This window comes from Oncorhynchus kisutch, linkage group LG13, assembly GCF_002021735.2.
Source record: "Oncorhynchus kisutch isolate 150728-3 linkage group LG13, Okis_V2, whole genome shotgun sequence".
NCBI classification, from domain to species: Eukaryota; Metazoa; Chordata; class Actinopteri; order Salmoniformes; family Salmonidae; genus Oncorhynchus; species Oncorhynchus kisutch.
The window spans coordinates 76,382,030-76,409,639 of NC_034186.2; the positions used below are offsets into that span (position 1 = coordinate 76,382,030).

The window sequence follows — 27,610 nt, forward strand, 5'->3', positions numbered from 1 at the left end:
TACAGAGCACAACACAATCTGAGAGAGGGAGGACAGGAGGGGGAAGGAGGAGAGGAGAGAGTCAGCTACAGAGCACAACACAATCTAAGAGAGGGAGGACTGGAGGGGGAAGGAGGAGAGGAGAGAGTCAGCTACAGAGCACAACACAATCTGAGAAAGGGAGGACAGGAGGGGGAAGGAAGAGAGGAGAGAGTCAGCTACAGAGCACAACACAATCTGAGAGAGGGAGGACAGGAGGGGGAAGGAGGAGAGGAGAGAGTCAGCTACAGAGCACAACACAATCTGAGAAAGGGAGGACAAGAGGTGAAAGGAGGGAGGACAGGTGGGGGAAGGAGGAGAGGAGAGAAGGAGAAGGAGGAGAGGAAAGAGGGGGAAGGAGGGAAGGACAGGAGGGGGAAGGAGGTGAGGAGAGAGGGGAATGAGGAGAGGACAGGAGGGGGGAGGAGAGAGGGGGTAGGAGGAGAGGGCAAGAGGGGGAAGGAGGGGAGGACATGAGGAGGAAGGAGGAGAGGAGAGAGGGAGAAGGAGAGGAGGACAGGAGGGGGAAGGAGGGGAGGAGAGAGGGAGGAAAGGAAGAGAGGAGAGAGGGAGAAGGAGGGGAGGACAGGAGGGGGGGGGAGGAGAGAGGGAGGAAAGGAAGAGAGGACAGAGTGAGACACTGTCTTACTCTGATAATGAGAATCACAGTGATGACAGAAATTAACATTTGTGCAAACATTCATAACATACAATAGCTTATGTTTCATGAGAAAACATCCTTATTCCAACAATACATATCATCTGTCAGTTCTCTATTCGACCACCCAATTTTGTGCAATCATGGCTCAACTGTAAAAGGAGGGAATTTACTCCATCTTGGCTCAACCCAATCTCAGTTTCCCAGGAACTTACTGAATCTAGACTCATCCCCTTGCAACTGTACCCGATGGCACAAGCTGCTATTATCCCAATAGAGCTGCATATGCAGACATCCTACAACTTTATCTTTCTCTAAGGCTGAATCCCAAATCACCCCCTTCGCCTGGCCCCTTGGCACTCAATTTGCGCGTTCACACGAGCCTCCGCCATTTGCACAAGTGTACTAAAGCTGAGCGAGTGAATATTACGGGGGTGTAGGGGCTAATTAGATCCTCCTAAAGCCACTTCGACCTAGCCAGCACGGATGCAGGCTTCAGAGCGACGTACTATCCCGACACTCACTGCTATACGTCTGAAGTTAGAACAATTGAATTGTAAAAAATGGAGAGGCGTGTCTAATTATATACCATGTGCATGTGTTTATGTCTGATTCAGAGACTGGTCCCGGTGGGATTATTGATCCCATCGCCACTCTTTGGAATGGAAGTCACCCTTGGAGCTTCGTCAGCAACACGTGACAACGGAGGGAGTTGGTATTGGCGAGGGGGCAGTTTGGGATTCACTATAACTACTTCATCTCATTCCATCTAACTCTCTGTCAATATCCCTCTCTCTCTTTCATCTCATATAGTGTTAGTGTGCACGTCACAGGCTGTGTAGTACAGGTAATATCACATTCTTGTTTAAAAGCGCAGAGAATCATACAACAAACCCCTGCACCCTACCTTTCTCTCAGGAACAGACACAGAGCAATAATATTATATTCAAAGCTATACTGTGGTACACTGCTACGCTATGATAAAATATACTGTACTGTACTATCAGTTGGCTTAACAGAAGTGGCTTGGAAAAACAATTATGAACCTTGACAACCCTCCACTTGCCTTTACATTTTTTTGATTGGTTCTGTTACTGAAGCATTAAGTTCTGTACCAGTTAAGGTGCGACAATATACTCTCAGTAAGCTTGCACAGTCAGCCTGGAATGAAGAGCATTGATTGGCTGGCGTAGCGTTCTACAGGATGTCAAACAATTTAGAGATTGTCCTCTCTCCCTGATTGGCTTCTGCCGCTTGTCACTCAGAGGGAGAGAGGAGAGGCATAACTCCACCTTCCTCTGGGAAAAAGGGAAGATCTGTCCATCCATTTATCCCTCCTCTGGAAAAAAAACTATCTTTAATACGATGTTGGTGTTAAGTTAAGTTCTTCAGTTCAGAACAGTTCAGTAGAAAGGCTATAAAGGTTAACAGGTGTGGCTCCTGTCCAATTTAGTTCCACAGACTTAATAAAACCCACTTCCCCTGTTGGGCAGGTCCCTCCCTCCTGCCCCTGTCCTGCTGTGCTGATTGGGTCGGGGCAGTGTCTATCGATGCTGCTGGGAACCTGGTTGGTCAGCCATTGGTGTTGGTGATGGTCTTGGCAGTGTAGTTCTGGAACAGTGGCTGGAGGAACATCCCGACCGTTCCGGACACACACACAATTATAAAGATCCACAGGAAGAGACGGTCGATCACCATGGCAACATACTTCCAGTCCTCGCTCACCTGAAGAGGGTGTAGGCAGAGGTTTACATAAGTACAGTTCTTACTAAAAGTATTCACACCTTTGACTTTTTCCACTTATTGTTGTGTTACAAGATAGGATTCAAATGGATTTCATTGTCATTTTGTTGTGAACGATCTACACAAAATACTCTAATGTCAAAGTGGAAGAACAATTCTAACATTTGTAAAACATCTATGAAAAATAAAACACTAATATACAGTATCTTGTTTACACAAGTAGTGTAACGACCCTGGGTTTATAAGCGCGGATATCGACTCTGCCGCTCAAGCATGCTTTTGGGGCACAGTCGACTTCGGGCTAGAAGGTTGAGGGTTCGAGACCTGCCCCCTGCTGTTTCATTACAGTATTCATCCCCCTGAGTCAATACAGTACATGTTAGAATCACCTTTGGCAGCGATTACAGCTGTGAGTCTTTCTGTATAAGTCTCTAAGATCTTTGCATACTTGGATTGTACAACATATGCCTATTATTCTTTTAAAAATTATTCAAGCTATGTCAAGTTGATTGTTGGTCATTTTCAAGTCTTGCCATATAATTTTTGACCTTGGGTTTTAGGTTATTGTCCTGCTGAAAGGTGAATTTGTCTCCCAGTGTCTGTTGGAAAGCAGACTCAACCAGGTTTACCTCTAGGATTTTGCCTGTGCTTAGCTCTATTCCATTTCTTTTTATCCTAAAAAACTCCATAGTCCTTGCCGATGACAAGCATACCCATAACATGATGCAGCCACCACCATGTTTGAAAATATGAAGAGTGGTACTCATTGATGTGTTATGTCGGATTAGCCCCAAACACAACGCTTTGTATTCAGGACAAAAAAAGTATTACTTTAGTGCCTTATTGCAAACAGGATGCATGTTTTGGAATATGTGTATTCTGTACAGGCTTCCTTCTTTTTACTGTTATCTAGGTTAGTATTGTGGAGAAACTAAAATGTTGTTGATCCATCCTCAGTTTTCTCCTATCACAGCCATTAAACTCTATAACTGTTTTAAAGTCACCATTGGCTTTATGGTAAAATCCCTGAGAGGTTCCTTCCTCTCCGGCAACTGAGTTAGGAAGGACGCCTGTATCTTTGTAGTGACTGGGTGTATTGATACACCATCCAAAGTGTAATTAATAACTTTACCACGCTCAAAGGGATATTATTTTTACCCTTCTTTGTGATGTATTTGGAAATCTCCCTGGTGTTTGTGGTTGAATCAGTTTTAAATTCACTACCCGACTGACGGAACTTACAGATGATTGTATGTGTGGGGTACAGAGATGAGGTAGTCATTCAAAAATCACTATTATTGCACACAGAGTGAGTCCATGCAACTTATTATGTGACTTGTTAAGCAAATGTTAACTCCTGAATTTATTTAGGCTTGCCATAACAAAGGAGTTGAATACTTATTGACTCAAGACATTTCAGCTTTTAATTTTTAATGAATTAGTCAAACATAATTCCACTTTGACATTATGGGGTATTGTGTGTAAGCCAGTGACAACACAACATCTCAATTCAATCCATTTGAAATGTAGGCTGCAACACAACATCTCAATTCAATCCATTTGAAATGTAGGCTGCAACACAACATCTCAATTCAATCCATTTGAAATGTAGGCTGCAACACAACATCTCAATTCAATCCATTTGAAATGTAGGCTGCAACACAACATCTCAATTCAATCCATTTGAAATGTAGGCTGCAACACAACATCTCAATTCAATCCATTTGAAATGTAGGCTGCAACACAACATCTCAATTCAATCCATTTGAAATGTAGGCTGCAACACAACATCTCAATTCAATCCATTTGAAATGTAGGCTGCAACACAACATCTCATTTCAATCCATTTGAAATGTAGGCTGCAACACAACAACATGTGGAAGAAGTCAAGGGGGGAATACTTTCTGAAGGTCCTGTAGACGATGAAGGAAAACACAGCTCTCTTTTCTTCCTCTATCACTTGTCTCTCTCACTTTCTCACTCCTTCCCTCCCCCTCACCTATTAAAGGGGGGTGAGAGGCGGGGTTGAAAGGTTAATGTGAGTGGAGACTGGATTCCACCACAGCTCTAATGAGGTTTGACACTGAAAGAGGGTGAGGAGGAGAAGAGAGGTGAGGGGAGAGAAAAAAAGAGACCAGACGTAGGGGAACAAGAGATGGATGAGTACAGCAGGGAAGGAGAGGGAGGAGGAGAAGAGAGGAGAGGGGAGAGAAAAAGAGAGACCGGGTGTAGGGGAATAGGGGATGGATGAGTACTGCAGGGAAGGAGAGGGAGGAGGAGGAGGAGAGAGGAGAGGGGAGAGAAAAAGAGAGACCGGGTATAGGGGAATAAGGGATGAATGAGTACTGCAGGGAAGGAGAGGGAGGAGGAGGAGAGAGGAGAGGGGAGAGAAAAAGAGAGACCGGGTGTAGGGGAATAAGGGATGGATGAGTACTGCAGGGAAGGAGAGGGAGGAGGAGGAGAGAGGAGAGGGGAGAGAAAAAGAGAGACCGGGTATAGGGGAATAAGGGATGGATGAGCACTGCAGGGAAGGAGAGGGAGGAGGAGGAGAGAGGAGAGCGGAGAGAAAAAGAGAGACCTGGTGTAGGGTAATAAGGGATGGATGAGTACTGCAGGGAAGGGGATAGAGGAGGAGAGAGAGGGGAGGGGTGATGATGACTTGAAGAGGACAGGAGGGAGGACCTGAAGTGAAAGAAGGATCAGGTGGGTCTTAAAAGTGTCAGGGTCTCTCATTCCAGGAGAATGTTCTTTCCTCCCTTTCCATGTCTTTAAGCATCCCTGCCCACTGAAGGAAAAATCCCCCCCCCCCCCCTTGTCGTTCATCCTCCTCTCTTTCTACTCCTCTACTCCTACGTTGGGAGAGCCCTGTTTTATTCACTCACAATGCTGATATCATACAGTAGCTAAGATTAAAACTGTGTTAAATATTCAGAGCAGAACAAGTGTAGCCCATGAATTCATAACCATTCACCCATAGTTATTCTCCCTAGGATGTAGCAGTAGGTGGTAGCTATTCATAGGTTGCACCTCCGTCACTCGGTCGCATCATGCCATTGTTATGAACGTTCTCAAGCCGCCCTCCACCATAGTGGTGCCCAAAAGTTGTGATAAGCTCAGTCATTCTGAACAGTGGCAATTGACTGTTTAGTCTAAATTACACTATAGTGGACTGGAAATATGATTATATTGCTAAAGTGGGCAAATATTTAGTAGGACACAACTTTTGACATCATTATCATGTCATCAAATGTACTTCAAACAGACGGCAATGAAGTCATTAGCTAGCAATGCTAACGTTAGCTAGTTCAAATCCGGTGGCCTCCCCTCAATCTTAGCTAGCTAGCTAACGTTATACTGCATTTAAAGTCAATCTGGCAACATCAGAATGATGACCAAAGGTTTTCCTAATAATTATTTGCCTCCTTTTGAATGTCATTGTATTTCCAAGCCACTATAATGCACTTTGCATGAAATCTTCATCAGCGCTTATTGACAATGCATTGAGTAGAGTGCTAGGCATCAGTCCTAAAACGAATGTTCAAAACAATACCGTCTCGAAACAGGCCTATCTGCTGTGAATAAGTGTAGATATATGGCCTTCTAGACCGAGTGTAAGTAACATTCTATGATGTGTATGGCAGAACAGGGTCAAGACATCAGATATATAATGTGATATATAGTTGTAGTGAACTGTGAATACATGGTGTATTTCTACGTTACTCACACTCTGGTCGTCATCTTCAGTCCTCATGTGGTTGGCGATGAAGCGGACCCCGTCGACAGCCTCCTCCAACCCAGGGCAGGCTTGTCCTAGCACGGCCTGGGTCAGGGCTGGGCCCCCTCCTACCTGTTTCCCCCTGGGCCGGTTCCCCTGCCCCCCCTCCCTGTCTTCCCTCAGCCCGTTCAGCCCCTCCATCGACCCCCCTCCCCCTCCTCCCCCCGCGCCCCCTCCCAGCTCTCCTACAAACTGTTTCACCGACGCCCGGTTCACGTAACACGTACAGGGGTCGTTGTTATCCGTGCCACCCCCTCCGCCCCCCAGCCCCAGGCCCACCATCAGCCCCCCGGTGGAGCCCCCATCCCTGCCCCCCTCCCTCTGCTCCTGGCCCCTCCGTCGCTGGCGCAGCTTCTGACGCTCGCAGCTGTTCTGGGGCTGGCGCATGAAGAGCAGCGCAGGCAATTTGTTGAGGAACACCAGCTTGACCCAGGGGGGCATGGTGTGTGTGGTGGGTGAGCGGTGGTGCACGTTGAGAACACACACACTGGTGACAATAGAGAAGGTCACCAGGACCATGGTGAACATCAGGTACTTCCCGACCAGAGGAACGTCCAGGGAGGTGGGGGGGACGATCTTAGAGATCAGCAGGAGGAACACAGTGAGGGCCAGCAGGACAGAGATACACAGGGTCATCTTCTCTCCACAGTCAGAGGGCAGATAGAACACTAAGATAGCCAGAGAAGTGATGAGGACACAGGGGATGATGAGGTTGATGGTGTAGAACAGAGGTTTCCTGCGGATGATGAAGTCATAAGTGATGTCTACGTAGGTGGGGTCAGCAGGGTTCTCGTTGCGGCGCCCCGGCAGGGCGATGATGTCCCACTCTCCGCTGGGTGTGAAGTCGTCCATGCTGGCCACGTCGGACCTCAGGATCAGGTCGATCTCTGTGCGGTCGTAGGTCCAGGAGCGGAACCTCATGGTGCAGTTCTGCTGGTCGAAGGGGAAGTGTTTGACCTCGATCTTACAGGCTGACTTGTAGATGGCTGGAGGCAGCCAGAAGATACTGCCGTCATGGGAGACCACCGCGTTGGAGTAGAATGAGACCTCGTACATTCCGTCAGCACTAAGGAAGGAGGGGTGGAAAGAGAGAGAACGTTAGACTATTGGAAGGATTTTAGATATCAAAATACAGTATATAAAATGCATGCCCTTTTAAATCTATCACATCTTTGAAAACAAATTAGTAATACATACAGATTAAAATGAGCAGAAAAGAGCGAGACGTTTTCTCCTATAAATGGGTGTAAATGTAACTTCAGCTCTCTGTGTGTCTCATTAGATTTCCTCCAGTCTCACTACAGATCCTTTATCACACAGCCTCAGCCACATCTCACACAGACAGGACTGGGTGACAGGGGCAGGACAGGTAAGACTCTACTGTTACAGACAGCCAGGTAAGATGACCACAGAAGATATCTCTCACACACACACACACACACATTCTGACTACAGAAAGATGGAGAAGGTCAGACAGATGAGGGTGTGATGCGTATCAGGACTGCAATGTAACACACGACTCCTTATATAAACATGCTGGTCACTGCTCAGGTGAACATCATCCTTCCTTAACCTGGACACAGCTAGGACAACTCAAGAGAACTCAGGTAGAGAACAGGTCAAATCCCTCGGGTAGAGAACAGATCAAATCCCTCGGGTAGGGAACAGGTCAAATCCCTCGAGTAGAGAACAGGTCAAATCCCTCGGGTAAAGAACGGGTCAAATCCCTCGGTTAGAGAGGGGTCAAATCCCTCGGGTAGAGAACAGGTCAAATCCCTCGGGTAGGGAACAGGTCAAATCCCTCGGGTAGGGAACAGGTCAAATGCCTCAGGTAGGGAACAGGTCAAATGCCTCAGGTAGGGAATGGGTCAAATGCCTCAGGTAGGGAAGGGGTCAAATGCCTCAGGTAGGGAAGGGGTCAAATACCTCAGGTAGGGAAGGGGTCAAATACCTCAAGAAGAGAACAGGTAAAATACCTCAGGTAGGGAACAAAGAAGGAGAGCAATGGAAGAAGATCAAGATATTGATCCGTTTAGCCCCCGCCGGTTGGTTAATCAGTGTAAGACGGCATTAGAGAAAGAGGAGATCGAGGCCAGACAGTTCACTTTCACTGATAAGATAGCTTACACAGGGTTAAGACACTCCGATAAGATAACTTACACCGGGCTAAGAGACTACGATAAGATAGGGACTAGAAGACTGGAGTTGAGAAACAATGCTGTACTGTGTGTGTGTGTGTGTGTGTGTGTGTGTGTGTGTGTGTGTGTGTGTGTGTGTGTGTGTGTGTGTGTGTGTGTGTGTGTGTGTGTGTGTGTGTGTGTGTGTGTGTGTGTGTGTGTGTGTGTGTGTGTGTGTGGAAGGTGGTTGCTCTTTTGACACCTACGTAGAGCAGACAGTTGCTGAAGCACTAGCCCATAGTGTCATGCCTCAACAGCCTTGGTTATCACTGCAAACTTGTGGCGCTGATATTTGGGAGTCTCGGCCATGTACTTAGGCTGACAGTATGTGGCCTTCAGATTACCGGCCTGCAGAGGACAAAGGCAAAGCTGCTACCAAGGTACTGCTCTGTGTCAGCGGTCATGGACAGCTTAGCTGTTTGGAGAAGGAGGTGCTTTCTGTATCTATAAGTGTCCAGATATCCGTGTCTTTAAAATGTTTGGATCCTTCTTCACTCTAATGTGATTTGTGGATTCAAATAGTATTGACATTGTGTGTGTGTAACTCACTTGTTATACAGAACAACGTCAGGCAGCTAGATGTGTGTGTGTGTGTGTGTGTAACTCACTTGTTATACAGAACAACGTCAGGCAGCTAGATGTGTGTGTGTGTGTGTGTGTGTAACTCACTTGTTATACAGAACAACGTCAGTCAGCTAGATGTGTGTGTGTGTGTGTGTGTGTGTGTGTGTGTGTGTGTGTGTGTGTGTGTGTGTGTGTGTGTGTGTGTGTGTGTGTGTGTGTGTGTGTGTGTGTGTGTGTGTGTGTGTGTGTGTGTATGTGTGTGTGTGTGTGTGTGTGTGTATGTGTGTGTGTGTGTGTGTGTGTGTAACTCACTTGTTATACAGAACAACATCGGGGAGCCAGATGTGTGTGTGTGTGTGTGTGTGTGTGTGTGTGTGTAACTCACTTGTTATACAGCACAACGTCGGGTAGCCAGATGTGTTTGGAAGGCAGTCTGACCTTCTCCATGCCATCAAACTCCTCAGGGACCCAAGTCAGACGGTAGTCCTGCCATTCCTGGACACCAATCACAGACCAGAGAACAGAGTTAATGACCAATCACTCAGCTGAGAAGATTGTTAGTAACCAATCACAGAGCAGAGAGGAGAGTTAGAGGCCAATCACTCAGCTGAGAAGATTGTTACTAACCAATTATACAGCAGAATGGAGAGTTAGTGACCAATCACACATCTGAGAAGATTGTTAGTAACCAATCATAAAGTAGAGAGGAGAGTCAGTGACCAATCACATAGCTGAGAAGATTGTTAGTAACCAATCACAGAGGAGAATTAGTGACCAATCAAAAGTCATAGAAGAGTGTGAGACCCACAAACAGCTGCTGTGAGCTTCACTTTTGAAATAACATTCAGCGAAATGCATCTTTACTTTCCATAATGATCTTCATGTAAATATGTTCCTATAGAGACCTTTACTGTCCTGTCCAGGAACAGTGTGATAACTCAGCTCCATTAATTAGAGATGTAAGACAGAAGGACTAATGTCTACCATGACCCTATAGTAAGTCAGTTAAAAACACTCACTCAAACACACATCTAATCATCCTGACTGAAATGGCCGCCTGCCAAGGAGGTATCCAGATCGCGTGTGTGACAGTGAGTGCGTGTGCGTATGTATGTATGTATGTATGTATGTATGTATGTGTGTGTGTGTGTGTGCGAGTTTGCCTCCCAGGCACACATGATTGAAGGTGTGTGGGTCAGTCACTGACGTGCTCTTAGTGACATGCTCATGCTCTTAGTGACCTTGATGGTGGTAGCCCTGTAACTGTGATGTATTATGAGCCATAATGGTCCAGATAGCAGTGGCTCTATGGCTGTTAGGGCTGTAGAAGAACCTTAATAATCATTTACAATAGGGGCTCTGTAACTGTTATTGCTACAGTATACAGTGGGGCAAAAAAGTATTTAGTCAGTCACCAATTGTGCAAGTTCTCCCACTTAAAAAGATGAGAGAGGCCTGTAATGTTCATCATAGGTACACTTCAACTATGACAGACAAAATGAGAAAAAAAATCCAGAAACTCACTTTGTAGGATTTTTTATGAATTTATTTGCAAATTATGGTGGAAAATAAGTATTTGGTCACCTACAAACAAGCAAGATTTCTGGCTCTCACAGACCTGTAACTTCTTCTTTAAGAGGCTCCTCTGTCCTCCACTCGTTACCTGTATTAATGGCACCTGTTTGAACTTGTTATCAGTATAAAAGACACCTGTCCACAACCTCAAACAGTCACACTCCAAACTCCACTATGGCCAAGACCAAAGAGCTGTCAAAGGACACCAGAAACAAAATTGTAGACCTGCACCAGGCTGGGAAGACTGAATCTGCAATAGGTAAGCATCTTGGTTTGAAGAAATCAACTGTGGGAGCAATTATTAGGAAATGGAAGACATACAAGACCACTGATAATCTCCCTCGATCTGGGGCTCCACGCAAGATCTCACCCCGTGGGGTCAAAATGATCACAAGAACGGTGAGCAAAAATCCCAGAACCACACGGGGGGACCTAGTGAATGACCTGCAGAGAGCTGGGACCAAAGTAACAAAGCCTACCATCAGTAACACACTACGCCGCCAGGGACTCAAATCCTGCAGTGCCAGACGTGTCCCCCAGCTTAAGCCAGTACATGTTTGCTAGAGAGCATTTGGATGATCCAGAAGAAGATTGGGAGAATGTCATATAGTCAGATTGAACCAAAATAGAACTTTTTGGTAAAAACTCAACTCGTCGTGTTTGGAGGACAAAGAATGGGACCAGGACGACTGATCCGTGTAAAGGAAAGAATGAATGGGGCCATGTATTGTGAGATTTTGAGTGAAAACCTCCTTCCATCAGCAAGGGCATTGAAGATGAAACGTGGCTGGGTCTTTCAGCATGACAATGATCCCAAACACACCCGGGCAACGAAGGAGTGGCTTCGTAAGAAGCATTTCAAGGTCCTGGAATGGCCTAGCCAGTCTCCAGATCTCAACCCCATAGAAAATCTTTGGAGGGAGTTGAAAGTCTGTGTTGCCCAGCAACAGCCCCAAAACATCACTGCTCTAGAGGAGATCTGCATGGAGGAATGGGCCAAAATACCAGCAACAGTGTGTGAAAACCTTGTGAAGACTTACAGAAAACGTTTGACCTCTGTCATTGCCAACAAAGGGTATATAACAAAGTATTGAGATTAACTTTTGTTGTACCTATGATGAAAATTACAGGCCTCTCTCATCTTTTAAAGTGGGAGAACTTGTACAATTGGTGGCTGACTAAATACTTTTTTGCCCCACTGTATGCCATGTAGAGCCATAGTAGCCATGATGCCAGATGCTATATGACTTGAAAATGGTGGCTCTGTGAAACAGTGATGTGTTGTGGTATTATCAGAGCCAGAATGGTGGCGAAAGTGATAGCAGTGGCTCTCGTGGCTCAGGACTTGTCACAGTCTGACCCTAGTTATTGTGTTAATTGTTTGTTTTAGTTGGTCAGGACGTGAGTTGGGTGGGCATTCTATGTTTTGTGTGTCTAGGTTGTTTTTCTGTGTTCGGCCTAGTATGGTTCTCAATCAGAGGCAGGTGTCGTTAGTTGTCTCTGATTGAGAATCATACTTAGGTAGCCTGGGTTTCACTGTTGTTTTGTGGGTGATTGTTTCCGTGTCTGTGTTTGTTTCACCACACAGGACTGTTTCGGTTTTCACATTTATTGTTTTGTATTTTTGTAGTGTTCTCGGTTATCGTCTATATTAAAGATGTTTAACACTAACCACGATGCGCTTTGGTCCTCTCCTTCAACGGAAGAAAACCGTTACAGGACTGGTGTCCTTGGCATCTCCTCTTGGCTACGACCAAGGGCCTCATAAAACACGTATGCTCATTCTCTATTCAATTACAGACCATCAATCACCTTCACACATGCACATGTGTACACACACACAGACACACACAAACAGGTTTCCATAACTGTTCATAACTGATTTATACACATTAGTGCATTTACAGCTGTGCGTGTGTGTGTGAACCTGTCCACTGGGCAGTGTGTTTTGTTTTAGGCCCCAGCTGGAGACACACAGAGAACCAGCTGTGTAGAACAGGGTCAGAACTCAGGAGCATGCCAGGATTAGTCTCTCACAACAACAATACAGAACTGTGTCTCTCTCTGCCGCATACTGCAATGTGATGCTGGCGCAGTGGTCTACGGCAATGCATCTCAGTGCTAGCGGCGTCACTACAGACCCTGGTTTGTTTCCAGGCTGTATCACAACCGGCCGTGATTGAGAGTCCCATAGGGACAGCGCTGGGCACAACTGGCCCAGCGTCGTCCGGGTTCGGGTTTGGCCGGGGTAAGCTGTCATTGTAAATAACAATTTGTTCTTAACTAACTTACCTAGTTAAATAAAGTTTAACTAGGAGAGGAGAGAGGAGGTGAAGATGAAGACAGAGGGATAAGGAGAGAGGTGAAGACAGAGAGATAAGGAGAGAGGAGGTGAAGACAGAGGGATAAGGAGAGAAAGGTAAAGACAGGGATAAGGAGAGAAAGGTGAAGACAGAAGGATAAGGAGAGAAAGGTGAAGACAGAGGGATAAGGAGAGAGAGGTGAAGACAGAGGGATAAGGAGAGGGAGGCGAAGACAGAGGGATAAGGAGAGAAAGGTGAAGACAGAGGGATAAGGAGAGAGGAGGTGAAGACAGAGGGATAAGGAGAGAAAGGTGAAGACAGAGGGATAAGGAGAGAGAGGTGGACAGAGGGATAAGGAGAGAGAGGTGAAGACAGAGGGATAAGGAGAGAGGAGGTGAAGACAGAGGGATAAGGAGAGAGGAGGTGAAGACAGAGGGATAAGGAGAGAAAGGTGAAGACAGAGGGATAAGGAGAGAGAGGTGAAGACAGAGGGATAAGGTTAGAGAGGTGAAGACAGAGGGATAAGGAGAGAGGAGGTGAAGACAAAGGGATAAGGAGAGAAAGGTGAAGACAGAGGGATAAGGAGAGAGAGGTGGACAGAGGGATAAGGAGAGAGAGGTGAAGACAGAGGGATAAGGAGAGAGGAGGTGAAGACAGAGGGATAAGGAGTGAAAGGTGAAGACAGAGGGATAAGGAGAGAGAGGTGAAGACAGAGGGATAAGGAGAGAGAGGTGAAGACAGAGGGATAAGGAGAGAGGAGGTGAAGACAAAGGGATAAGGAGAGAGAGGTGAAGACAGAGGGATAAGGAGAGAGGAGGTGAAGACAGGGGGATAAGGAGAGAAAGGTGAAGACAGAGGGACAAGGAGAGAGAGGTGAAGACAGAGGGATAAGGAGAGAAAGGTGAAGACAGAGGGATAAGGAGAGAGAGGTGAAGACAGAGGGATAAGGAGAGAGAGGTGAAGACAGAGGGATAAGGAGAGAGGAGGTGAAGACAGAGGGATAAGGAGAGAGAGGTGAAGACAGAGGGATAAGGAGAGAGAGGTGAAGACAGAGGGATAAGGAGAGAGAGGTGAAGACAGAGGGATAAGGAGAGAGGAGGTGAAGACAGAGGGATAAGGAGAGAAAGGTGAAGACAGAGGGATAAGGAGAGAGAGGTGAAGACAGAGGGATAAGGAGAGAAAGGTGAAGACAGAGTGTAACTGACCTGTGTGAGCCATACGTTGGTGGTCATGACCTGCTCTCTCTCGTGCTGCAATAGAAAGAGGAACACAGCAACGTTATTGGGGTGGGTTAGAGACATTATTATGTTCTGAGGTGGGTGGGTTAGAGACAGAGCATGGGCCACCCCACACACAGACACATACTCACCACACTGATGAGCTGGGCCAGGGACACCATCAGCTGAACTGTCACCAGCTCAGAACCATTGGTCGCTGGGCGGATCAGTTTGTTATAGTGGGCGGGGTTTAGCAGGTGCTCCACCAGCCGCTCTTCAGTATCCGCCCCCAGGCTGCCTGTAAAGAAATAAATAATTGGTTCACAGACATGTCCATCAAACGCTTTCTATGGTGATAACAACAACAACAACAAACAAGAAGAAAGGATATAGCTGAACCTGTTTAATGGGGAGGCCTTGTGATGAAGCTGTATGTTAGTCTGCTCCATAACATTGTGCTCAGTATAAAGCTGGGAGTCTATGAGGCATGATGGTATTCCTCTCTGCCTGCTGGAACATGTCAGCACAGCTCTAGTCTCTCCCTGGCTCAGGAGCTGATATCATATCAATGAGTCAAGTAGTCTTACTGTCTCTCCCTCTCTCCTCTACTGTCTATTTCTCTCCTCCTCCATCTCACTTTTCCTCCGACTCTTTCTCTTTCCCCGTCCTCACCCCACTCCCACACCCTCTCAGGTTGTTGTCAAATCACTGGAGTGGCTTGGTTTTGGCAGAGCTGTCACAATACCACACAAAGTGGAGGATAAATACTGCTGCAGGAGACACACCACAACAACTCTCTCTCTCTCCCCTTCCCTTTATCTCACCCTCTCTCTCCCTCTCGCTCCCCTTCCCCTCTCTCTCTCTCCCTCTATTCCCTTCCCATCTCGCTTTCTCCCTCTCTCTCCCCTTCCCCACTTTCTTTCTCCCTCTCTCTCCCCTTCCCCTCTTTCTTTCTCCCTCTCTCTCCCCTTCCCCTCTTTCTTTCTCCCTCTCTCTCCCCTTCCCCTTCCCCTCTTTCTTTCTCCCTCTCTATCCCCTTCCCATCTCTTACTCCCTCTCTCTCCCCTTCCTGTCTCTCTTACTCCGTCTCTCTCCCCTTCCCCTCTGTCTTTCTCCCTCTCGCCCCCTTCCTGTCTCTCTCCCCTTCCCCTCTTTCTTTCTCCCTCTCGCCCCCCTTCCTGTCTCTCTCCCCTTCCCCTCTCTCTTTCCCTCTCCCCCCTCTTTCCCCTACTTTCTCTCTCTCCTCCCTCTTTCCCCTACTTTCTCTCCCTCTCCCCCTCTTTCCCCTACTTTCTCTCTCTCCCCCCTCTTTCCCATACTTTCTCTCCTTCTTTCCCCTACTTTCTCTCTCTCCCCCCTCTTTCCCCTACTTTCTCTCTCTCTCCCTCTTTCCCCTACTTTCTCTCTCTCCCCCCTCTTTCCCCTACTTTCTCTCTCTCCCCCCTCTTCCCCTGCTCCATCTCCCCATGTTCTCTCTCTCCCCCTCTTTCCCCTGCTCTCTCTCTCCCCCTCTTTCCCCTACTTTCTCTCTCTCCCCCCTCTTTCCCCTGCTCCATCTCCCAATGTTCTCTCTCTCCCCCCTCTTTCCCCTACTTTCTCTCCCTCTCAAATCAAATCAAATCAAATCAAATTTATTTATATAGCCCTTCGTACATCAGCTGATATCTCAAAGTGCTGTACAGAAACCCAGCCTAAAACCCCAAACAGCAAGCAATGCAGGTGTAGAAGCACTCTCCCCCTCTTTCCCCTACTTTCTCTCCCTCTCCCCCTTTTTCCCCTACTTTCTCTCCCTCTCCCCCTCTTTCCCCTACTTTCTCTCTCTCCCCCCTCTTTCCCCTACTTTCTCTCCCTCTCCCCCTCTTTCCCCTACTTTCTCTCCCTCTCCCCTCTTTCCCCTACTTTCTCTCTCTCTCCCCCTCTTCCCCCTGCTCCATCTCCCCATGTTCTCTCTCTCCCCCTCTTCCCCCTGCTCTCTCTCTCTGTGGCGTTCTGTGTTCAGTGAGCATGAATGACGGCCGCTGTGGTTGGATCAATGAAGACTGTAATCATAAGCCGTAAACTCCCCCATCCCTCTCTCTGTTTTTATCTCCATCGCTTTTTCTCTCTGACAGACTGATATTGTCTCTTCCTTCGTTCCCATCACTGTCATCAATACAAATGCTGTCAGCCTGTGTGTAGCTATTTGTCTGTTTGTTGTGTGTGTTGATGTGAGTGTGTGTAAGGGGGGTAAAGACGTGCTTGTGTGTATGTGTTTATCTTTGTGAGTTTGTTTTTTAGGGGTGATGGGGTAGAGCTTGAGGCTGAGGATTGTGTGTGTGTGTGTGTGTGTGTGTGTGTGTGTGTGTGTGTGTGTGTGTGTGTGTGTGTGTGTGTGTGTGTGTGTGTGTGTGTGGTGTGTGTGTGTGTGTGTGTGTGTGTGTGTGTGTGTGTGTGTGTGTGTGTGTGTGTGTGCGTGCGTATGTGTGTGTGTGCGTGTGTGTGTGCGTGTGTGCCACATGAATAATACACATTGCTACTGAACAAAGCACTGTGGGCTCAGCTCCTGATCTCAGACATGCACTACAGACACACACACTCCTTGAATGCCCTTGACTACACTCGTCACTATGCACACACACACACACCTAGGATACAAACACACATACACACAGTACACTACAGTTCAATACTCCCTGTCAGCACCTGCTGCTAGGCTTTAATGACATCCCTCACTATATACTCACAGAGAGCATCTGAATAAATGACCACCATTATCTCTGTCTTTCTCCTTCTCTCTCTCCCCCTTTCTCCCTCTCCTTCTCTCTCTCCCTCTCCTTCTCTCTCTTCACCTTTCCTTTCCTTTCCTTTCCCTCCCTCCCTCCATCTCCCCCGGCCACTGTGTCATAGTCAGGCCCAGGCAGAATGGTTGTAATGCTGCTGGTAGCTCAGGTTGTATCCAGCCTGTTTTCCATTGCAAATATTGCAAAGTTAATGTGACACCATGAATATTTCAGACTGACTCCCACATTAGACCTCGGTAAGACCTCGGGAAGGCGAGGTACGAAATTATGACCTTACCCTGAGACTAAATCAGGATGAGACTAGATGAGACTAGATAAAGATGAGACTAGATAAGGATGAGACTAGATGAGACTAGATGAGACTAGATGAGACTAGATAAAGATGAGACTAGATAAGGGTGAGACTAGATAAGGGTGAGACAAGATAAGGATGAGACTAGATAAGGATGAGACTAGATGAGACTAGATAAAGATGAAACTAGATAAGGATGAGACTAGATGAGACTAAATCAGTATGAGACTAGATAAAGATGAGACTAGATAAGGATGAGACTAGATGGGACTAGATGAGACTAAATAAGGATGAGACTTGATGAGACTAGATAAAGATGAGACTAGATAAGGATGATACTAAATAACGATGAGACTAGAACAGGGTGAGACTAGTTAAGGATAAGACTAAATGAGACTAAATCAGGATGAGACTAGATAAAGATGAGACTAAATCAGGATGAGACTAGATGAGACTAGATAATGATGATACTAGATAAAGATGAGACTAGATAAGGGTGAGACTAGATAAGGATGAGACTAGAAAAGGGTGAGACTAGATAAGGATGAGACTAGATAAGACTAGATGAGACTAAATAAGGATGAGACTAAATGAGACAAGATTAGACTAAATATGGATGAGACTAGATAAGGATGAGACTAGATGAGACTAGATAAGGATGAGACTAGATAAGGATGAGACTAGATGAGACCTAGATAAGGATGAGACTAGATAAGGACAAAACTAGATAAGGATAAGACTAGAAAAGGATGAGACTAGATAAGGATGAGACAAGATAAGGACAATATTAGATAAGGATGAGACTAGATGAGGATGAGACTAGATAAGGATAAGACTAGAAAAGGATGAGACTAGATAAGGATGATATTAGATAAGGATGAGACTAGATGAGGATGAGACTAGATAAGGATGAGACTAGATAAGGATGATATTAGATAAGGACGAGGCTAGATGAGGATGAGACTAGATAAGGATGAGACTAGATAAGGATGAGACTAGATAACGATGTTATTAGATAAGGATGAGACTAGATCAGGATGAGACTAGATAAGGATGATAATAGATAAGGATGATACTAGATAAGGATGAGACTAGATGAGACTAAATCAGGATGAGACAAGATAAGGATGAGATGAGACTAGATAAGGATGATATTAGATAATGATGAGACTAGATAAGGATGAGACTAGATAAGGATGAGACTAGATAAGGATGATATTAGATAAGGATGAGACTAGATCAGGATGAGACTAGATAAGGATGATAATAGATAAGGATGATACTAGATAAGGGTGAGACTAGATGAGACTAAATCGGGATGAGACAAGATAAGGATGAGATGAGACTAGATAAGGATGATATTAGATAACGATGAGACTAGATAAGGATGAAATGAGACTAGAAAAGGATGAGACTAGATAAGACTAGATAAGGACGAAACTCGATTAGGATAAGATAAGGATGAGATTAGATGAGGATGAGTCTAGATAAGGATGATAATAGATAAGGATGATACTAGATAAGGATGAGACTAGATGAGACTAAATAAGCATGATAATAGATAAGGGTGAGACTAGATGAGACTAAATCAGGATGAGACAAGATAAGGATGAGATGAGACTAGATAAGGATGATATTAGATAACGATGAGACTAGATAAGGATGAAATGAGACTAGAAAAGGATGAGACTAAAGGATGAGACTAGATAAGACTAGATAAGGATGAAACTCGATAAGGATAAGATAAGGATGAGACTAGATGAGGATGAGTCTAGATAAGGATGATAATAGATAAGGATGATACTAGATAAGGATGAGACTAGATGAGACTAAATCAGGATGATAATAGATAAGGGTGAGACTAGATGAGACTAAATCAGGATGAGACAAGATAAGGATGAGATGAGACTAGATAAGGATGATATTAGATAACGATGAGACTAGATAAGGACGAAACTCGATAAGGATAAGATAAGGATGAGACTAGATGAGGATGAGTCTAGATAAGGATGATAATAGATAAGGATGATACTAGATAAGGATGAGACTAGATGAGACTAAATCAGGATGAGACAAGATAAGGATGAGATGAGACTAGATAAGGATGATATTAGATAATGATGAGACTAGATAAGGATGAGACTAGATAAGGATGATAATAGATAAGGATGAGACTAGATGAGACTAAATCAGGATGAGACAAGATAAGGATGAGATGAGACTAGATAAGGATGATATTAGATAACGATGAGACTAGATAAGGATGAAATGAGACTAGAAAAGGACGAAACTCGATAAGGATAAGACTAGATGAGGATGAGACTAGATAAGGATGAGACTAGATAAGGATGAGACTAGATCAGGATTATATTAGATAAGGATGAGACTAGATAAGGATGAGACTAGATGAGACCTAGATAAGGATGAGACTAGATAAGGACAAAACTAGATAAGGATAAGACTAGAAAAGGATGAGACTAGATAAGGATGAGACAAGATAAGGACAATATTAGATAAGGATGAGACTAGATGAGGATGAGACTAGATAAGGATAAGACTAGAAAAGGATGAGACTAGATAAGGATGATATTAGATAAGGATGAGACTAGATGAGGATGAGACTAGATAAGGATGAGACTAGATAAGGATGATATTAGATAAGGACGAGGCTAGATGAGGATGAGACTAGATAAGGATGAGACTAGATAAGGATGAGACTAGATAACGATGTTATTAGATAAGGATGAGACTAGATCAGGATGAGACTAGATAAGGATGATAATAGATAAGGATGATACTAGATAAGGATGAGACTAGATGAGACTAAATCAGGATGAGACAAGATAAGGATGAGATGAGACTAGATAAGGATGATATTAGATAATGATGAGACTAGATAAGGATGAGACTAGATAAGGATGAGACTAGATAAGGATGATATTAGATAAGGATGAGACTAGATCAGGATGAGACTAGATAAGGATGATAATAGATAAGGATGATACTAGATAAGGGTGAGACTAGATGAGACTAAATCGGGATGAGACAAGATAAGGATGAGATGAGACTAGATAAGGATGATATTAGATAACGATGAGACTAGATAAGGATGAAATGAGACTAGAAAAGGATGAGACTAGATAAGACTAGATAAGGACGAAACTCGATTAGGATAAGATAAGGATGAGATTAGATGAGGATGAGTCTAGATAAGGATGATAATAGATAAGGATGATACTAGATAAGGATGAGACTAGATGAGACTAAATAAGCATGATAATAGATAAGGGTGAGACTAGATGAGACTAAATCAGGATGAGACAAGATAAGGATGAGATGAGACTAGATAAGGATGATATTAGATAACGATGAGACTAGATAAGGATGAAATGAGACTAGAAAAGGATGAGACTAAAGGATGAGACTAGATAAGACTAGATAAGGATGAAACTCGATAAGGATAAGATAAGGATGAGACTAGATGAGGATGAGTCTAGATAAGGATGATAATAGATAAGGATGATACTAGATAAGGATGAGACTAGATGAGACTAAATCAGGATGATAATAGATAAGGGTGAGACTAGATGAGACTAAATCAGGATGAGACAAGATAAGGATGAGATGAGACTAGATAAGGATGATATTAGATAACGATGAGACTAGATAAGGACGAAACTCGATAAGGATAAGATAAGGATGAGACTAGATGAGGATGAGTCTAGATAAGGATGATAATAGATAAGGATGATACTAGATAAGGATGAGACTAGATGAGACTAAATCAGGATGAGACAAGATAAGGATGAGATGAGACTAGATAAGGATGATATTAGATAATGATGAGACTAGATAAGGATGAGACTAGATAAGGATGATAATAGATAAGGATGAGACTAGATGAGACTAAATCAGGATGAGACAAGATAAGGATGAGATGAGACTAGATAAGGATGATATTAGATAACGATGAGACTAGATAAGGATGAAATGAGACTAGAAAAGGACGAAACTCGATAAGGATAAGACTAGATGAGGATGAGACTAGATAAGGATGAGACTAGATAAGGATGAGACTAGATCAGGATTATATTAGATAAGGATGAGACTAGATAAGGGTGAAACTAGATGAGACTAAATCAGGATGAGACTAGATAAGAATGAGACTAGATAAGGATGAGAGTAGATAAGGATGAGACTCAATAAGGATGAGGCTAGATGAGACTAAATCAGGATGAGACAAGATAAGGATGAGACTAGATGAGACTAGATAAGGATGAGACTAGATAAGGATGATATTAGATAAGCATGAGACTAGATAAGGATGAGACTAGATGAGACGAGACGAGACTAGATAAGGATGTTACTAGATAAGAATGATATTAGATAAGGATGAGACTAGATAAGGATGAGATTAGATGATACTAGATAAGAATGAGACGAGATAAGGATGAGACTAGATAAGGATGTGACTAAATAAGGATGTGACTAGATGAGACTAGATAAGGATGAGACTAGATAAGGATGAGACTAGATAAGGATGATATTAGATAAGGATGAGACTAGATAAGGATGATACTAGATTACGATGAGACTAGATAAGGATGAGACTAAATAAGGATGAGACCTGATGAGACCAGACAAGGATGAAACTAAATAAGGATGAGACTACATGAGACCAGATAAGGACGAGACTAGATAAGGATGAGACTAGATAAGGATGATATCAGATAAGGATGAGACTAGATAAGGATGAGATGAGACTAGATAAGGATGATACTAGATAATGATGTGACTAGATAAGGATGAGATGAGATAAGGAGGAGACTAGATGAGACCAGATAGGGATGAGACCAGATAAGGATGAGACTAGATGAGACTAGATAAGGATGATACTAGATAACAAAGATACGAGATAAGGATGAGACTAGATAATACTGGATAATGATGAGACTAGATCAGGATGAGACTGGATAATGTTGAGACTGGATAAGGATGAGACTAGATAAGGATGAGACTTGATAATGAGGAGACTAGACAAGGATGAGACTGGATCATGATGAGACTAGATAATGATGAGACTGGATAAGGATGAGACTAGATAAGGATGAGACTGGATAATGATGAGACTAGATAAGAATGAGACTAGATCCGGATGAGAGTGCATAATGATGAGACAAGATAAGGATGAGACTGGATAATGATGAGACTGGATAAGGATGAGATTAGATAAGGATGAGACTTGATAATGTTGAGACTGGATAAGGATGAGACTAGATAAGGATGAGACTGGATAATGTTGAGACTGGATAAGGATGAGACTAGATAAGGATGAGACTGGATAATGATGAGACTGGATAAGGATGAGACTAGATAAGGATGAGACTGAATAATGTTGAGACTGGATAAGGATGAGACTGGATAAGGATGAGACTAGATAAGGATGAGACTGGATAATGATGAGACTAGATAAGGATGAGACTAGATCCGGATGAGAGTGGATAATGATGAGACAAGATAAGGATGAGGCTGGATAATGATGAGACTAAATAAGGATGAGTCTAGATAAGGATGAGAAAGGTTTTGTCTACAAACATGGTTTATTTTTTGGGGTGATTCGAATAGTTACAAGATTTCATGTGCTTCCCCTCCGAACCCCAAAACACAGAGGTCTAAGAAACAGCAACACACTCATGAAACACACACTCGTGTCCTACTTTACACACACACAGCCCATTTCACACAAACATTCAAACACATTCATACACACCACAGGAGGATGGTGGCACCTTGGTTTCCAGGTGTTTAATGCTATTCCACTGGCTCCATTCCAGACATTATTATGAGCTGTTCTCCCCTCAGCAGCCTCCACTGACACACACCTCAAACCAACGGATATAAGGTTAAGACACACCCTACTGGGGGAAACCGGGACACACAGGACCAGCACCCTGCATCTAAATTGAATCATCTTGTTTGGCTTATTGTAGTGATGATGATTCATATTTATATAGAACCCCTATTGCACAGTGGGAGAGGAGGGGGAGGTGAGGGGTGAGATTAGAGGGGGAGTAGGAGGGTTGTTGTCTCTTCTCCTCTCTGTAGCTGTCTAGAGAGGTTTTTTGGTGGCGGCTGAAGCCTTTTATGCTGTCTCCTGTCTCCTTGTGTCTCCACAACCAGACCCAGGCCCCAGCCCAGCAGGCTGGCTGTGGAGACACCAGGAGACAGGACAGGGCAGGCTGGATGTGGAGACACCAGGAGACAGGACAGGCCAGGCTGGCTGTGGAGACACCAGCAGACAGGACAGACCAGGCTGGCTGTGGAGACACCAGGGGGCAGGACAGGCCAGGCTGGCTGTGGAGACACCAGGGGGCAGGCCAGGCCAGGCTGGCTGTGGAGACACCAGGAGACAGGACAGGCCAGGCTGACTGTGGAGACACAAGGGGGCAGGCCAGGCCAGGCTGGCTGTGGAGACACCAGGAGACAGGACAGGCCAGGCTGGCTGTGGAGACACCAGGGGGCAGGACAGGCCAGGCTGGCTGTGGAGACACCAGGGGGCAGGCCAGGCCAGGCTGACTGTGGAGACACAAGGGGGCAGGCCAGGCCAGGCTGGCTGTGGAGACACCAGGAGACAGGACAGGCCAGGCTGGCTGTGGAGACACCAGGAGACAGGACAGGCCAGGCCAGACTGGCTGCAGGACTGCTAGGCTCCAGCATGCTGGTTCTCAGAAGACCATAGCAGTCGTCATAACTAAGGCCATAACACTGATCCTAAAACTAACAGCAGAGTGGACAACATGAGCTACTGGGTTTCTGCATTCCAGAACTCTCTGGAACACCTCAGAACTCACACCAGAAACAGCTACTGGTCTTATAGGAGAAGAGGCACATGGACAAAAAATATTAAATGGAGAAAATATGGTGACAGCATTTTTGTTAGTCATAAAGCCTTTGGAAAACCGTCACCCTCATCTTCTTTCTCTGTGTTTTTGGATATTCAGTTGATTGAGATGATTGCTTTTAAGGCAGAGCAACTAGCCAAGAGGCACAATCCTTCTGCTCCTCTTGGTCTGAGAATAACATATCACATATCACATCACGTCATATCAAATCACATAATATCTAATTGTATCTCAACATTTCACAAACATCATATCAAATTAAATCATATCAGGTCATATCATCATTCTGTATCAGAGTACAGAGATAGAGACATTAGCCCAAAACTCTAAGAGTCCGACAGGCACACACTGCCAGGCCCTATACTACACTACACCCTCACAGACACAGATCATTTAGACTGAGGAAGAGATATGGCAGTAATAGTCCGTATCTCACTGTAACTAACATCCTTTGCATTGGCCAATGTCACTACAGACTGATTTAAGACTTATTGGAACATTACTGGCGTATAATCAGGAGCTGTGATATGACTCAGACCAGGCTTTCGTTGAATTGAGCGATAAATGATAGTTTGTCACAGAATTACTGCTAGTTGACTGGCATTGTGACAGTAGCTTTGGCACTTATAGGGCATTTAGTTTGAATGTTAATGGAAATCTCATCTCTTCTTCCATACGCACCCAAAAAATATTTATCTTACATTTTGTGCACAAATTTGTGTACATCCCTGTTAGTGAGTATTTCTCCTTTGCCAAGATGATTCATCCACCTGACAGGTGTGGCATATCAAGAAGCTGATTAAACAGCATGGTCATTACACCGGTGCACCTTTTGCTGGGGACAATAAAAGGCCACTCCAAAATGTGCAGTTCTGTAACACAATACAATGCCACAGATACCTCAAGTTTTGACAGAGCGTGCAATTGGCATGTTGACTGCAGAGCTGTTGCCAGAGAATTGAATGTTCATTTCTCAATGCCGTTTTAGAGAATTTGGCAGTACATGCAACCAGCCTCAAAAATGCAGACTACGTGTAATCCCGCCTGCCCAGGAGGGGGAAAAAATATTCGGATTCCTATGCCCTCCCATGCCCACCCATGGCTGAGCCCCTGCCCAGTCATATGAAATCCATAGCTTAGGGCCTAATGAATTCATTTCAATTGATTGATTTCCTTCTATGAACTGCAGCTCTGTAAAATCATTGAAATTGTTGCAGGTTGCCTTTATATTTTTGTTCAGTATACATTTGTTATATGATTTAAGCCAGTTTTGGGTATATATACACTACTGTTAAAAAGTTTTGGGTCACTTAGAAATGTCCCTGTTTTTGAATGAAGTATACATTTTTGTCCATTAAAATAACATCAAATTGATCAGAAATACAGTGTAGACATTGTTAATGTTGTAAATTACTGTTGTAGCTGGTAACGGCTGATTTTTAGTGGAATATCTACATAGGCGTACAGAGGCCCATTATCAGCAACCATCACCATCACACCCATTATCAGCAACCATGTGTTCCAATGGCACCTGGTGTTATCTAATTCAAGTTTATCATTTTATAAGGCTAACTGATCATTAGAAAACCCTTTTGCAATTATCTTAGCACAGCTGAAAACGGTTGTGCTAATTTAAAGAAGCAATAAAATAGGCCTTCTTTAGACTAGTTGAGTATCTGGAGCATCAGCATTTGTGGGATCGATTACAGGTTCAAAATGGCCAGAAACAAAGTACTTTCTTCTGAAACTCCTCAGTCTATTCTTGTTCTGAGAAATGAAGGCTATTCCATGCGAGAAATTGCCATGAAACTGAAGGTCTCGTACAACACTCTGTACCCTTTACAGAACAGCGCAAACTGGCTGTGGAAGGCCCCGGTGCACAACTGAGCAAGAGGGCAAGTACATTAGAGTGTCTAGTTTGAGAAAGACGCCTCACAAGTCCTCAACCGGCAGCTTCATTAAATAGTACACGCAGAACACCAGTCTCAACGTCAACAGTAAAGAGGAGACTCTAGGATGCTGGCCTTCTATGCAGAGTTGCAAAGAAAAAGCCATATCTCAGACTGGCCAATAAAAAGAAAAGATTAAGATGGGCAAAAGAACATAGACATTGGACAGAGGAATTCTGCCTAGAAGGCCAGCATCCCGGATGACTTACCAAAACTATAGTTTGTTAACGAGGGATTTGTGGAGTGGTTGAAGGGGGAGTTTTGATGACTCCAACCTAAGTGTATGTAAACTTCCGACTTCAACTGTATATAACTGGGGGATTCATATAACTGGATTCAGTCTGTATATAACTGGGGGTGGTTGAACCTAGTGGTTCCAGCATTGGGCCAGTAACTGAAAGGTTGCTGGATTGAATCCCCCAGCTGACAAAATTTGTGGAGTGGTTGAAAAACAAGTTTCAACTTCTACTATGTTCTAAGTTCTTCTAAGTAAACTTCCGACTTCAAGGTAAAAATCTGTCGTTCTACCCATGAACAAGGCAGTTCTTAACTTACTTCACGAGTTAAATAAAGGTTACATTTAAAAAATGTAACTTGAGTCTTCCTGGGTATGACGCGACAACTTGGCACACCATTCTTCTCTGAAGATCCTCTCAAGCGCTCTGAGGTTGGATGGGGAGCCTCGCTGCACAGTTATTTTCAGGTCTCTCCAGAGATGTTCGATCGAGTCCGGGCTCTGGCTGGGCCACTCAAGGACATTCAGAGACTTGTCCTGAAGCCACACCTGCGTTGTCTTGGCTGTGTGCTTAACGTTGTTGTCCTGTTGGAAGGTGAACCTTCGTCCCAGTCTGCCAGACTGCTTTGTAATAGACAGACAGTCCCAAGTCACATGGAACAACAGAGCGAAGAATACGTACAGTCATTTAGGTGTGTTTTTTATTTATTTTTTATTTCACCTTTATTTAACCAGGTAGGCTAGTTGAGAACAAGTTCTCATTTACAACTGCGACCTGGCCAAGATAAAGCCAAGCAGTGCGACACAAACAGAGTTACACATGGAATAAACTAACATACAGTCAATAATACAATAGAAAAAGTCTATATACAGTGTGTGCAAATGAGGTAGGATAAGGGAGGTAAGGCAATAAATAGGCCATAGTGGCAAAATAATTACAATATAGCAATTAAACACAGGAGTGATAGAAGTGCAGAAGATGAGTGTGCAAGTAGAGATACTGGGGTGCAAAGGATTAAGTGTCTGCCATCACCTGCTGGATGCTATATACGCTGAATATACTGTATCACCACAGCAGGTAGTGCCCGTTTACATGAGGGGTAACAGATGTGGTGTGTGTAGGGTGGAGGGGGTGTTGTCTGTACACGTGTGTCAAATAAAAAATCAAGTCACATTTTATTTGTCCCATACACGTGTTTAGCAGATGTTATTGTTGGTGTAGCGAAATGCTTGTGTTTCTAGCTCTAACAGTGAAGCAATATATAACAGTAATATTCAACAATTTCACAACAATACACACAATCTAAAGAAAAGGAATGGAATTAAGAATATATAAATATTTGGGTGAGCAATGTCAGAACAGCATAGACTAATACAGTAGAATACAGTATATACATATAAGATGAGTAATGCAAAATATGT

At 44.3% G+C, this 27,610-nt stretch overlaps 1 protein-coding gene across 1 annotated transcript in view; it reads right to left on the reverse strand.

Moving 5' to 3' along the window:
* Window positions 1-559: 559 nt before the first annotated feature.
* Window positions 560-27,610, reverse strand: part of chrnb2 (cholinergic receptor, nicotinic, beta 2) — a 46,645-nt gene continuing 19,594 nt past the window's right edge. Inside the window, exons 2-6 of the mRNA XM_031787444.1 lie at window positions 14,183-14,328; window positions 14,019-14,063; window positions 9,321-9,430; window positions 6,144-7,260; window positions 560-2,401 (exon numbers count right to left, since the gene is read on the reverse strand). Coding sequence (XP_031643304.1) covers window positions 2,249-2,401; window positions 6,144-7,260; window positions 9,321-9,430; window positions 14,019-14,063; window positions 14,183-14,328 — 1,571 coding nt within the window. The 3' untranslated portion in view covers window positions 560-2,248. The remainder of the gene's footprint in view (window positions 2,402-6,143; window positions 7,261-9,320; window positions 9,431-14,018; window positions 14,064-14,182; window positions 14,329-27,610) is intronic.